Below are 14,955 nucleotides of genomic sequence, written 5' to 3' on the forward strand. Positions count from 1 at the left end.
AATAGGAAGGGAAAAAGGATCACATTAGAAGAGATAAATCCTTTACCTTGCAGTTACTCGTTACAAAGCAGATGCTTAAGAAATATTTGTCGTTGAGACAAAAGCCATTTTATATAAAAATGAATTATATACAAGGTAATCGTAAAAGGAGATTTAAGTTTTAAAAATGGTAATATTTTATTAAAACTACAATCTTGGTAAAAGTTAAGACCCTTTGTTGCTCATCAGAGCACTTACAAGAAAAAATTGGGAACAACTTAAGTGTCAAACTTAAGACAGTGGCTAAGTAAATTTTGGTACATCCCAAACTGGAATGTTTTGCAGACATTAAATAAGGGGGTCTAAGGGTCGCTATGAGTTGGAATTGACTCGACGACAATGGGTTAAGTGTATTTGTTGACAAAGGGAACAATTTATGATGATGTAATAAGTGTGTACAACAAAACCACTTTTTCTTTTAAAGAATACTTACAGGTATTTGGGGGGGCGGGGAAGAAACCCAGTGCCGTCGAGTCGATTCCGACTCATAGCGGCCCTATAGGACAGAGTAGAACTGCCCTATAGGGCTTCCAAGAGCGCCTGGCAGATTCAAACTGCAGACCCTTTGGTTAGCAGCCATAGCACTTAACTACTACGCCACCGGGTTTCCTTCAGGGAAAACAGTGTAAGGAAAACAACATGAAAATATCAATAGTGGTTACCTTTGGATGGTGAAATTACAGATTTCTTTTCTTCTTTTTGCTTATATGTAAATTCTAATAGTTTTAATAATAAACACATATTGCTTGTATAATAAAAAATACCAAAGGAAGTTTTTTTTTTTTTGGTTTAAGTTATGGAGCTATTGGTGTCTATTTTTTGCAAACAAAAGAATATTAATAAATCCACAAAATCATTCATTGATTCAGAAGTGATTTACCAAACATCCACTATATACCAAGCTTTGGTACAAGTAAAGACAAACACATAACAGAACAAAAATATCCATATCTACCCTTCACAGCCACTGTTTCCATGCTTTCCTTCTGACTGCTAGTCTTTGCTAACAGTCTCCAAACCTTAGACAAAGGCTCCTCCAAACCGTTGCCTTTTTCCTCCCTCAGTGGGAGGGTCAGATCTCCTTTAAGTGTTATACTTTTTTGTGACTTAGAATGTACCACACATGAGCATTTGGAAAGATTAAAAAGTTGAGTTAGTTTGTCTAATCTTTTTGGATAAGCATGATCTTTGCGGTTCAAATTTTTAAGGGATTTTTGTTAGCAAGTGAGGGCAACTGTAGTTAGGAGGAGTAAAGTTCGACTCCTGGTGGTATCTGACCGGCGTGTGTCCCTATTTGGCTACCATTAGGTATTTTGCTTTGTGGGTTAGGATTACAATAACTGTAGTAATTGCCATTTATTCAGGCATTCATTAAAAAAAATTACTGTGTAGCAATTACGTGTTCAGCAGTGTAGGGAGTACAACAAGGAATGAGACATTGCACTTGACCTCAAGCTGCTTTGAGTCTAGTTAGTTACAGAAGCATTGACTGGGAGGGGCGCCTTAGAAATATTTTATAGTATTTTACGGGACACATGTTTTTAACAGGTTTTTACTAAATCCAGAGTGATTTCCTTTACTTACTGTTAATTTTAGGCTGGGGCATCACACCTTTAATATTTATCAACATGCCAGAATTTAAGAAGATATTCCATTCTTCATCTGATAAGGACCCGATGTCATGACACATTAGATTTTCACTAGCGTTAGTCTGCATGATTGCAATGCAAAGCCGAAAGGAGAAGCAAAGTTTATGTTGGTTAAATAGAGCTGAAGAAACCACCTAGAGAGGAACGATAACTGTTAGGCTAGCTCACCTGGATTAAATGAGTGTGCAAAATTCACATCAAAGAGTATCTTACCTTAAAAATATTTCTTGTCAACATCCCTATTGCCTTTTTAATATGCTTGCTCAAGGAGTTTTTCTCAATTTCCAAGTTAGGTTCTTTTGAGAGATTTGTAACTTCATGAACTTTTTCCTCCTTTTTTGAACTAGAAGCTGACTTAAAGTGTTCTTGTTCTTTGCTTTTGGAAATTACTGATAAGAAAAAAACCTGACGAAACCAGTCTAGGGAAAACCGGTACATGTAGTTGACATGTTTAAGATCAGCTACTAGAAAGTAGAGCAGGGCACCTTGCGTGGCAATGGGAAGGTAGCTTTCACGCATTGCTTGAATGGCACACTCTGCTTTTTCTGTTGCTTTGATGCGCTTTGAAATTTCACTTGAAGTCATTTTGGATTTTTTTAAGGTGTCTATGATATCTTCATCATCTAATATGCAACCTAAAGACAAACAAGAAGTGATTTTAAATAAGAGCCATTGTAATGCTAAATGGCTGTTTCCTCATTCCCTACTCTTTGTGTAACACTTTTGGCTGTTGGTTTTCTGTTGATTTTATTTTGGAGAGGGGCTCTCAAAGGCACACATGACTCCCTTCCCGTTCCCTCATCTTTTCTTTATACATATTACTTTAGTGCTTGTGGACTCTGTTTTTATTATAGGCATGTAGTAAGTAACTGTCTCGTTGTAAGGAAAACATTTTACATTGCAACCTACTATAAACATAAAAACATAGAATATGAAAATAAAAGTTTCAGACAACAGTGCCTTAACACTTTGTATTCTATTTTATTAAACATATAAACCTGATCATAACCAATGAAACTGATTTTTCAGTCAACTAATAGGTCGTAGTTCACCTTTTGAATAAAATACTGCTGTAGAAACCCAGACAATAATTCTCCTCCCTTCAAATGTTTGAAGCAGCTCTCATATTTCCATTTTAAGTTTTCTATTTTATGAGATAAATATTCCCATTTTCTTCAACTACTCTTTTATGATTTGATTTCTGGACCCCTGACCATCCTTGATGCTCACCTCTGGAAACACTTCAGTTTGCGAAGAGCCCTCTTAAATGTGGCATCCAGAACTAAACACAGTATTTCAGCTTGGTATGGCTATTGCAAGCCATAAAGGGATTATTCTATTCCATGATCTGAATACTATATTCTTATATATTCTTACTCAGATGAAGTTTTCCAGGTAATGTCTTTTACATTAGAGCTCTTTTTCCTTTTTGGTAAACATGGCTGCAAAAGCCGAGACACAGACTTCGTTTCTTTTTAAAAAGTCTCCTTTTAACACATGTCTTTCCGATGGGCCAAGCCAATGGCATGCTAAGGCAGCAATATGCACGAAAATACCTGGGAGGGAAGGCATAGCCTCCATACTACCTTATCCACTTTAAACTTTTTTTTAGTTTGAGGCTTTAATGGCAAAATATAGCCTCCTAAGGTCTTAAGGGGCAAGGATGCCAAGACTACGTCTCATGTACTTTGGACATGTTATCAGGAGGGATCAGTCCCTGGAGAAGGACATCATGCTTGGTAAAGTAGAGGGTCAGCAAAAAAGAGGAAGACTCTCAACAAGATGGGCTGATACAGTGGCTGCAATAATGGGCTCATGTATAACAACGATTGTGAGGATGGGCAGGACCGGGCAGTGTTTGTTCTGTTGTGCGTAGGGTCGTTATGAGTTGGAGCCAACTTGCCGGCACCTGTCAAGGTCTTAAATAATCCATTCACAAATATGAGGCAGCTTTATGGTATAAAAACATTAGTTCTTTGTCAAAGGTTATGTTCGTCAGTCATCTGCTGTTAACAGCTGTCAGCATTTTCTTTTAAAGATCAGCTTTTTTCCTCAACACATTTTTTGGGGCTCTTTAGCTTTCCTAGCATGGTTAACAGCCTGAAAGTATAACCAAATAAAAAAAAAAAGAAAAACCAAACCCGCTGCTGTTGATTCTATTCTGATTCATAGCGACCCTAAAGGACAGAGTAGAACTGCCCCATAGGGTTTCCAAGAAGGGGCTGGTGGGTTGGAACTGCTGACCTTTTGGTTAGCAGCTAAGCTCTTAACCCCTGCACCACCAGGGCTCCAAATGTATACACTATTGAGCAAATTCCTAAAGGTGCTAAACCAGTCCTAATGTTTTCTGCACATCTCAGGAGATTTTTACAGGCAATTTTGGAACATCAGTCATTCTTGTTTTTGCCACGGATCTCATAGCAAAGAGCTGTTGGTTGTAACACTTTGTCAGGGAAGGGATGTGTCTGGTTATCCAGTGCTGCTATAACAAATACCACAGGTGGGTGGCTTTCACAAACAGAAATTAATTTTTTCATAGTTTAGGGGGCCAGAAGACTGAATTCAGGATGCCAGCTCTAGGGGAAGGCTTTCTTTCTCTGTCAGCTCAGAGGAAGGTCCTTGTCTCTTTGAGCTTCTGCTTCTGGGTGATCTTCCTATGGCTTGGCATCTTTCTTTCCCCATCTCTCCTTCTCTCGCTGGCTTTTTAAATCTCTTTTATATCTCAAAAGAGATTGACTCAAGATACACCCTAATTCTGCCTCATTAACATAGTAAACATAACCTAACCCCCACTGACATAACCCAATCCACCTCATTAACATATAGAGGTTAGGATCACATCACAAAATGGAGGATAATCACATCATTTCACAAAATGGATGACAACAACACGATACTGGGAATCATGACCTAGCCAAGTTGACATTATTTTTGGGGGACACAATTCAATCCATGACAGGATGTCAGTGTTACGATGAATACTGCATAGTTGAGAGCTACATCTATTTGGTGGGGAGGGTTTGTAACCATACTGGGAAAGGCTTAGATTCATCACTGCACTCATAATGGCAGAGTCTGTCCTTGTCCCAGGAAGCCCAAAGCAGACTTGTGAATGCTGCTCTGGAGGGTCTTAAGGAATGGTTCTTCAACCAATGGTCTGAGGAGGAGAAGCAGGAGGACTATCAAAGACCAAGGCTACAGAAGCAGGGCCAACCGTGCAGAACTGGGCCTCGCTGCAGCCTTACAGAGCTCCTGTGGAATTTTTTTCTTTTTAAATAATGTCATTATTTTAAAAATCCCCATTCAATAAAAATTTAAATCATACAATAAGGAAAAAAAGCACTGATTAAAGTACTCAGAGAATGCTTTGTCTCTTAATCCACCACATTCCCCCGCTACCCCCAGAACTGGTGTTAACACATGGTAAAACATCATACCAAGTATCTTTCTATGTATGCATGCAGATGGATTGATAGATAGAAATGTTCATGAGAACTGGATCCTACTACAAATGCTATTTTTGAAATAACAATTACATTTATTTTTACTAGAATTTAAAAGAAAAAAAGTGATTTGTTGAATCTCAGATCTAAGTTTTTCTTTATGACAACATATTAGTTCCTAAAACAAGTATTAACTCTTTTAAGTCTAGATAAAATACTATGAAAGCTCAAGGATTTAATTTTACTTGGATCCACAATCAACAATGTACTGCATTGGGCAAATATGCTACAAAAGAACTCTTTACAGTGTTAAAAAGCAAAGATGTCTCTTTGAGGACTAAGGTGCACCTGACCCAAGCCATGATATTTTCAATTGCTTCACATGCTTGAGAAAGTTGGACAATGAATAAGGAAGACCGAAGAAGAATTGATGCGTTTGAATTATGGCGTTGGCAAAGAATATTGAATATACCATGGACTGCTAGAAGAACGAATAAGTCTGCCTTGGAATAAGTTCGGCCAGAGCGCTCCTTGGAAGCAAGGATGGTTAGACTTCGTCTCACGTACTTTGGACATGTTATCAGGAGGGACCAGTCCCTGGAGAAGGACATCATGCTTGGTAAAATAGAGGGTCAGCAATAAAGAGGAAGACCCTCAGTGAGATGGGCTGACACAATGGCTGCAGCAATGGGCTCAAACATAACAACGATTGTGAGGATAGCACAGGATCGGGCAGCATTTTGTTCTATTGTACACAGGGTCGTTGCGAGTAGGAACTGACTCCACGGCACCTAACAACAACTATGAAAGCAATTAAGGAATTGAATCTTTTTTTTTTTTTTTAAACAAAGGTACACATTTTAGCTTTAAATAGCATGGATTGACTCCTTTCCATGAAATATGTGATTAGCATTCAGACTTCCTTCCATTTTCTGATTTTTGATTGCTTATTTATTTGGTGACATTTCATCATCAAGTAGGCTTTTTTTCCCCCGTGAATTATAGGAGTCTGTTCATGTTTGAAAATGATTGCCTCTGCCTTCACATTTGTGATGGCTGAGGTTGTGTGTCTAGTTAGCTGGGCTATGATTCTCAGTGGTTTGGCAGTTAGGATGTGATCTGGCAGTTACATAATGATGTAATCATCCTCCCTTTTGTGATCTGATGTAGCCATCCCCCATTTTGTGATCTGTTGTGAGCAACCGGTCAGTTGAGAAGGGAGTTTCCTTGGGGTTGTAGCCTGCATCCAATATATATCCAGATGTTCTGGCAAAGCTTGCTTGCTCTGGATCCTGCATCCAGCTCACCAGCATCTGACCACTGGCTCTTGGGACTTGAGCCAGAGGCCTGCTGTCTTACCCGCAGATCCGGGGATTGGTAGGCTTCCACTGCTGATGTTAAAGATTATGGTGTTGATGGTCTCTCCATATTCCACCCCATTTTGCTATTAGTCATGCACTGTCCCACAGTTACCCCCTCCCCACCCCATACCACCATCCTACCAAATAAAAGGCATCACCTCTCCCTCAGAAGGCGGGAACTCTTGGTAGATTCCTCTCTGCTCTGTGTTTCCTCAGTTTCTGAATTGTATTACCCTCATTGAATCTCTTTGCTTTTACTTTAACAGAAGTGAACATTCTTACAACCATGAGCATTAAAAAACTGGGCGATTTCACATGAAAGCCTGGATTTTCAGCTTTTTGGAACAGAAAGATCTGGCAACAGTGGGCTTGCAACTCAGACCATTGGCCTTTTAGATTAGCTAAATAATAATCAGCAGTGAATTTTAGAATTGTGTGGAGACTTTAAAAAATGAATACAATCAAAGTCCCACCTTTAGGAGTTCTGGTTCAGTAGGTCTGTGGTGAAGCCCACTGGGCATTTGTATTTAAAAAAAGAAAGAAAGAAACTCCCCAAGTGATTCTTAGACAAATGCCCTTAATTGAAAACTGAAGCATTTGAAAAACTTGACAGTTCCAGTGAGTCAAGGGTGAAAAAGAACTGCCACCCACTGTTAGATAAATAGCATATTATCACAGTTGAGTTAGGGGCAGATGTATTAGTGTGTCTTGGTAATTTATGTTTCTTTATATTTAATTGTTGTAAAGTCTGTGTTTCTTAAACATTTCTTGTGGTGAGCAGGAAAATAGTTTCTACTGCTATTTTAATAAACAGCATATTTTTGACAGACAACATAAACCACTGGATTGTTTCTTATATAAGATCTTTCAGTTATTAATACTGAAGGACAGCCTAATCTTTGTCTCTACTATAACTTGATATATATAACAAATGTCTGGTACCTGAAGTACAGGCATAGAGCCTACAAGGGAATTAACCAGTTTTTTTTTAATAACATTTATCCTTTGATTTATACCAACTTATATATATATATATATATATATATATATATATATATATATATATATATATATATATATATATATATATTTGTTATATGATGGCAAGGAGCCCTGGTGGCGTAATGGTTAAGAGCTTGGCTGCTAACCAAAAGGCTGGCAGTTTGAATCCACCAGCCACTCCTTCGAAACCCTATGAGGCAGTTCTACTCTGTCCTATAGGGTTGCTGTGAGTTGGAACCAACTTGGGGGCACCTACCAACAACAATATGATGGCAAATGTCCCTGACATAATGAGCTTAAGCAAAGAAGAAACTGAGGAACATAAAAATTTACAATGTTTTAATTTTACAAGTAGAGAGGTTCACCTACGTTAATTAGTTATCGGGTAGTAATGGAGATCTGGTACAAAGCCAGAATGTGTCCTTAAAAACTTTTGATTCTATCCTTTACAAAGATGCACAGCTCTCTTAATATTATTCAGTATCTTGACTTACCTTGTGTTTTCTGCAGTAAATTTAATGTTTTTTCCTCTAGCTCTTCAAGAGTTATAGCATCAAGGGAAATACTCTCCAACAACTGGAAACGTTGATTTTCTAAATGAGGGACTTCATGCATTACCACAGTAGATAACAGTTGATCTTGTAAACCTTGGAATGTTACCGTGAAGTTGATCATAGTAACAAAGTTATGAACTGATGGAAGAAAATGAGGGTTGGCTATTTCTGTAGATATGTATAACCTAAAACATGAGAAAAGCACCAGTTATTCAAAGAACAGAGGAAAAAAGTAACACTAATTTGATTAATAACGTAAAATTTATTTTTCAGGGACGTGAACAGGATTAATTTTTAAAGTTATCCAGCCTTGTACACGAAGTAGGCTCTCAATTTATACTATGTGAATACATTTGCTATTTAAGACTTTAAAAAATACAACCATAAATTTGTTTATGTATACTTGGTTAAGTGCTACGGCTGCTAACCAAAAAAAAGGCTGGCAGTTCAAATCCACCAGGCGCTCTTTGGAAACTCTATGGGGCAGTTCTACTCTGTTCTTATAGGGTCACTATGAGTCAGAATCCACTCGAAGGCACTGGGTTTGGTTTGGGTTTTTATACTTAAAAAAAGCATAAGGATGAAGAAAAAGGCTAAATAATAGGAGTTTTGACAGTAGGTCATTGCAAATTCTGTGGTTTTGACTCTGAGTGAGAAACCAATGGAAGGATTTGAGTAGAGGAGTGACATGGTCTTATTTAACAGGACATCTCTAGCTACTATCTTGAGAAAAGCCTGGGGGGTGGGTGGGCAAGGATGGAAGCAGGAGACTGGTTAAAAGTGAGAGATAATGGTGGCTTGGAGCTGAGTAGTGACAGTGAGAGTGATGAGATACTAGATCTTGCTGAATACTCATTAAAAAAAAAAGTTGCTGTCTAGTAGACTCCAACTCATAGTGACCCCATGGGTGTCACACTTGAACTGTGCTCCATAGGGTTTTCAATGGCTGATGCTTCAGAAATGGATCTCCAGGCCTTTCTTCTGGGGTGCCTATGGGTGAACTCGGACCTTCAACCTTTCCATTAAGAGTAAGTGCATTTAATTCTCTGCACCATCCAGGGACTACTCAGTCCTCATGTTGTTTTTGTTAGCTGTCATCAAGTTGACTCCAACTCACAGAGATCTTATGTACAACAGAATAAAACATTGCCTGGTCCTGCATCATCCTCACAATTGCTCACAACTAGAGTTCACTGTTGCAACTATTGTGTCAATCCAACTCACCAAGGGTCTCCCTCACCCTCCTTGGCTCTCTACTTCACCAAATGTAATGTCTTTCTCTAGCGATTGGTCCCTCCTAATGATGTTCAAAGCAAGCAAGATGGACAATGTTCTGTTGTGATCCATAATGTTTTCTTTGGCTAATTTTTGGAAGTAGATCACCAGGCCTTTCTGCCTAGTACATCTCAGTCTGGAAGCTCTGCTGAAAACTATTCACCATAAGTGAACCTACTGGTATTTGAAATACCAGCATGGCTTCCAGCATCACAGCAAAGGTAAGCCAACAACACGGTGTGACAAAACTGTTAGTCCTCATGGAAACCCAGTAAAGCAGGGACTATTCCTCACTCCCCAATAAGATGCCAATATCTCATGGTCGGAAACCCTGGTGGCGTAGTGGTTAAGTGCTACGGCTGCTAACCAAAGGGTCGGCAGTTTAAATCCGCCAGGCGCTCCTTGGAAACTCTATGGGGCAGTTCTACTCTGTCCTATAGGGTTGCTATGAGTCGGAATCGACTTGACGGCACTGGGTTTGGTTGTGGTTTTTATCACATGGTCAGAAAGTGAAAGAGTGGGGATCCATCACCAAGTCTGCCCTCTAAAATAGTGCCCTCCACCATCTCCTCAAACACACGTATTTCAAACATGGGAACCAAGTTGTCAGTTCAGAAGAATGTAACTTCACTAGCATTTCTAGAGCTGTTGCTTAATCAATCATATTGTACCCAGTGAGAAACAAGAATGGGTTAACATGGTGTTTCTCACATGTATTTTGTAGAACACCATTTTCTGAAGAAGGTCCACTGACTAAAGGAGTTTTTAAATCTTTCAGGAAAGAGCCCTATTTAATTTTGTTTAATCCAGTGCTGAAAAACCTTAAAAACCACAGGATCCCTTTTTTTGAGTGACACTGAGCCCAGGGGAAAAGATACACTGAGCAACAGATTTAAGAGTCGGGACCACTTGGTAAAGAGTCAGTCTATCAGAGTCCCTGTGAAAAATCACATGCACAAGGCTAGGGACTGTTAAAATCATTTTCTAATCTCCCTTGCCGACGACTCACTCGCCCAGAAATCCTCTGATTATGAATGGGCTTTCTCTTAGCCTTTCCCACAGGACAGATGTGCGTGACCAAGCAACTCAAATGTCTTGTTTTCCTTTGGGAATGATATATTGGTGGTAATTAAATTTGACTATAGAGTAATACCGTATTTTTACACAAATAACTCGCACCTTCTATGTTAGTTTGTTGACCATGCCCTCCCCCCATGAGATATTTTCATAAGTGTGCTATGCTAATTTTTTGACACAGAGGTGCTTATGAAAATACCTTGCTGGGGGAGGGTGCAGTTGGCAAACAAAAAATAGAGGGCACAGTGCTTTGTGAAGTTGGCTGGTGGGAATCAGTTTCAGGCAGCCTGTTCTTTACTCCTGGGAACATGGATATAATGTTTTTTATCTCCCTAGGCAAAATCTTATCTTTTGGCTCCATATATCAAATGCGGATTTTTTTTTAAGCAGCAGAAGCTCCCCTCACCCTCTCCAATAAAACGTTAGGCAAACAGATCGAACAGAGCGTCTCTGGATAAAGTAGGGCCAGGCTTCCTGCCTGAAGACCTTTCATGGAACTCATAACGTCTCATGGGGCACAGTTTAAGAAACACTGGCTTGGAGTACTTGATAAATAAAATCTCTGTCCTCTACTCTGTGTATTGATGAATCTGATCGGTAACAAAATACCAAAAAGAACATTTAAAATGCAATCTCACTTCTTCCACCAGCACAGTGCAGACTGCATCTGAGTACAGGACTGAAACATCGGGCCTTCGATGTTGTCTTAAAAATACAGGTATTTTACTCAATTTTAATGTAAAAGGCATTACCTAAATTTGGAATTGTATTCGGTCTCAGAATCACCAATTCTCATGAAATACTGTCCTCTTTTCTTATAGATATCCTTCTTCAAAATTGCCTTTAAAGTTGGAGCTAACGTTTCAGGGAGATTCTGAAAAACCCAATAGACATAAAATGAAAACATCATTGTACAACAAATAAGGTGCAGTTGAGAAGACACCATAACCTGTTGCCATCAAGATGATTCCAACTCACAGTGACCCTATAGGACAGAGCAGAACTGCCCCACAGGGTTTCCAAAGAGCAGCCGGTGGATCTGGACTGCTAACCTTTTTGTTAGCAGCCAAGCTCTTAACTACCGTACCACCAGGCTCACAGCATTGTAAAAATTTAAATCTTATTACAAATCTGGACACCAGTGAAAGGCAGCTTTGAGAGATTTAACATGAAAACTCATTTTATTTACTTATTTATTATTTGGAGCCCTGGTGGCACAGTAGTTAAGTGTTTGGCTGCTAACCCAAAGGCTGCCAGTTTGAATCTACCAGCTGCACCTTCGAAACCCTATGAGGCATTTGTACTCTGTCCTATAGGGTCGCTATGAGTTGGAATTGACTTGACAGCACACAACAACAACAACATTTATTATATGTGCTCTGACAAAGTTACTTGTCACTTAAAGCTCTTCTAAGTGCATACAATGTAAGTGTGAACTGCATGGAATTAGGGAGGTAGGCCATATTGTTTGATACCTGCAAGAGAACACTCCCTCCTGTCTTCATAGCATTTTCAATTTTTTTGGTGTAATTGCTGTCCTCAATGGAGAGCTCCTGCAGTCTGGGCCCTTCCATCTGACGGATCCAGTTGTGAGCTTGTTTATGTGGGTCAATCAACAGGGGCCACTGCCGGCCGTTCTTGATCAAGATGGCATTCTCTGCTGAATACTTACCAAGAGGCAGCCCCTGATTGTGCCATCGGCGGATCTGGAAGGAAAACATTCATACTTTCACTATTTCATGAGCTTCTTCATAATGTTTAGTATCTTGTTGGATGCTTTACAAAACCAAATAGTTTCTAAAAGGACTAAGGAAGTTAACAATCTAAACGGCCCTGAATATGGAATTTTTGGTAAGGTGTGTAATCATTCACTGAATTACACTTTTCTGTTCATCAGACAGGACATGTAGAATGCCCATTGCAACAAGGATGCTCTGGGAGACAGAAATGAATGTAAGAGAGTACCTGTTTACAAGGAGCTTGAGCTCTAACGGAAGGACTAAGCATACATATATCGTACTCCTAATAATACAGAATTATACAAATATAATTATAGCTACTCTATTGAGCACCTACCACCTGCCAAGTACTTGTATGCATTATCTGTTCAAATCACTACAACAACCCTTATGTCTCAGATGAAGGGACTGAGGCTAAAAGAGGTTAGAGTCTTGCCTACGATCATACTGTCAGAATAAGGGCAAGGGCAGGGTTTGATTCAGAAGCTGACTCTAGCCCTGATAAACTCTCAGTCCTTACATGGCCTCTCTTTGCCTGCAGCTTCTCCTTCTTGCCAGTATCAGCAGGAAGACCTTTGGAGGTCAGAGAAGGAATAGGACATCAGGGAGTATTCCAGCCAAAGGCAGCAGGGGCCTCTCCAGGAGAAGCCAAGGATATATTAGATATGTTTTAGTTTTAGAACAGAAGAAAAAGTTTTTTTTTTAATAATTTTTATTGTGCTTTAAGTGAAAGTTTACAAATCAAGTCAGTCTCACATAAAAACTTATATACACCTTGCTACATACTCCCAATTACTCTCCCCCTAATGAGACAGCCCGCTCTCTCCCTCCGTTCTCTCTTTTTGTGTCCATTTCACCAGCTTCTAACCCCTTCTACCCTCTCATCTCCCCTCCAGACAGGAGATGCCAACATAGTCTCAAGTGTCCACCTGATCCAAGAAGCTCACTCCTCACCAGCATCCCTCTCCAACCCATCGTCCAGTCCAATCCATGTCTGAAGAGTTGGCTTTGGGAATGGTTCCTGTCTTGGGCTGACAGAAGGTCTGGGGGCCATGACCTCCGGGGTCCTTCTAGTCTCAGTCAGACCATTAAGTCTGGTCTTTTTATGAGAATTTGGGGTCTGCATCCTACTGCTCTCCTGCTCCCTCACGGGTTCTCTGTTGTGTTCCCTGTCAGGGCAGTAATTGGTTATAGTCGGGCACCATCTAGTTCTTCTGGTCTCTGGTTCATGTGGCCCTTTCTGTCTCTTGGGCTCATAATTACCTTGTGTCCTTGGTGTTCTTCATTCTCCTTTGATCCAGGTGGGTTGATGCATCTTAGATGACTGCTTGCTAGCGTTTAAGACCCCAGGAAAAAGTTTTATGTTTAAGCCTATGAGGAACTTCATGCTATCGAATTTTTTATAAAAGGAAATCTGAAAGATGATGATGAGCCTTGGAAAGTATAAATAATTCCATTGGTTGGAGTGTAGGCTGCATTTGAGTACAGGCAAAGGCAAGAGGAGTCAATGTGGTGAGAGAAATTAACTCTGAACCCAATAATACATCAGAGTTATTATTTTCTAATGCTAATTAATTTCCTGATTTTCATGTTTTTCTTTGTTAACTTACCACATAAATATATATCACCAAACACTACAGCTTCGCTTGTTTTTGAATTTTAGATAAATGGGCTCAAGCATAACAATGATTATCAGGATGGCGAAGGACTGGGCAGTGTTTTATTCTGTTGTACATGTGGTTGCTATGAATCGGAACGGACTCAACAACACCTAACAACAACAGATAAATGAAATCTTATAGTATATCCTGTTTTGTACCCAGCTTCATCCATGTTGCTGTGTAGCTGCATCCATTCATTCTCATTGCTTTAAGGCATTCCATTTTAATGTATCAAGATTTATTTATCCATTCTACTGTTGAGGGCACTTAAATTGTTTTAAGTTTTTGGCTATTATGAATAACAATGAGTATTTTTTTCTACATGCTTACTGATTCACTTATGTATTCCTGTTGGATAAAAATCTAGGGGTGGAATATCATAGAATATGTGTATTTTTAAATATTAGTATTCTGAAACAACTGTAGCATTTCACATTCTCATCAGCAATTTATGAGAGTTTCTGTTACTCCGCCTTCTTCCTAACTGTTGATAGTCTTTTAAATTTTAGTGCTATGTGGCAGATGCCTGTGGTATCTAATTTTGGTTGTAATTTGCATTTTGCTGATGAATAATGAGGTTAAGCATTTTTTCATATGTTTATTGGCCATTTGGATATTCTCTTTTGTGAACTGCCTATTCAAGGCTCTTGCCCATTTATCTACTAGGTTGTATGTCTTGCTTATTGATGTGTAAGTAGTTCTTTTTACACTCTGGATAGGGTCCTCTCCTCAATACATCTAATGCAAATGTCCCCTCTTACTCTTTGGCTTACCTTTTGGTATCTTTTGATGAACATAAGTTCTAAATTTTAATGTAATCCAATTTATTAGTTTTTTTCCTTTATTGCTAGTTTTGTTTGAGAAACATTTTCTTAATGTAGGGTCATATAGATATTCTCCTAAATTATGCTTTATTATTTTGTTTTTCACATTTAGGACCACAATACAGCTACAACTGAACTTTTGAGCGTGATGTGAAGTAATGGTCAAGTTTCTTTCTTTCACTTTATTTTTCTTTATGGGTATTTGATTACCTAGCACCATTTATTGAAAAGAATACCCATTCTCCGCTGCACTGCTGTATCACTTTTGCCATAAATCGAATGTCCATGTATGTTTGACTCTGTTTCTGGGCTCTGAATTCTGCTCCATTGG

The 14,955-nt window shown here is 39.1% G+C and overlaps 1 protein-coding gene across 1 annotated transcript in view; it reads right to left on the minus strand.

Moving 5' to 3' along the window:
• DNAH14 (dynein axonemal heavy chain 14) overlaps nt 1-14,955 on the minus strand; it is a 362,094-nt gene that overhangs the window by 57,154 nt on the left and 289,985 nt on the right. Inside the window, exons 66-70 of the mRNA XM_064276952.1 lie at nt 11,876-12,106; nt 11,153-11,274; nt 7,989-8,233; nt 1,902-2,323; nt 1,624-1,822 (exon numbers count right to left, since the gene is read on the minus strand). Coding sequence (XP_064133022.1) covers nt 1,624-1,822; nt 1,902-2,323; nt 7,989-8,233; nt 11,153-11,274; nt 11,876-12,106 — 1,219 coding nt within the window. The remainder of the gene's footprint in view (nt 1-1,623; nt 1,823-1,901; nt 2,324-7,988; nt 8,234-11,152; nt 11,275-11,875; nt 12,107-14,955) is intronic.

Source organism: Loxodonta africana, chromosome 25 (genome assembly GCF_030014295.1).
Source record: "Loxodonta africana isolate mLoxAfr1 chromosome 25, mLoxAfr1.hap2, whole genome shotgun sequence".
Lineage (NCBI taxonomy): Eukaryota > Metazoa > Chordata > Mammalia > Proboscidea > Elephantidae > Loxodonta > Loxodonta africana.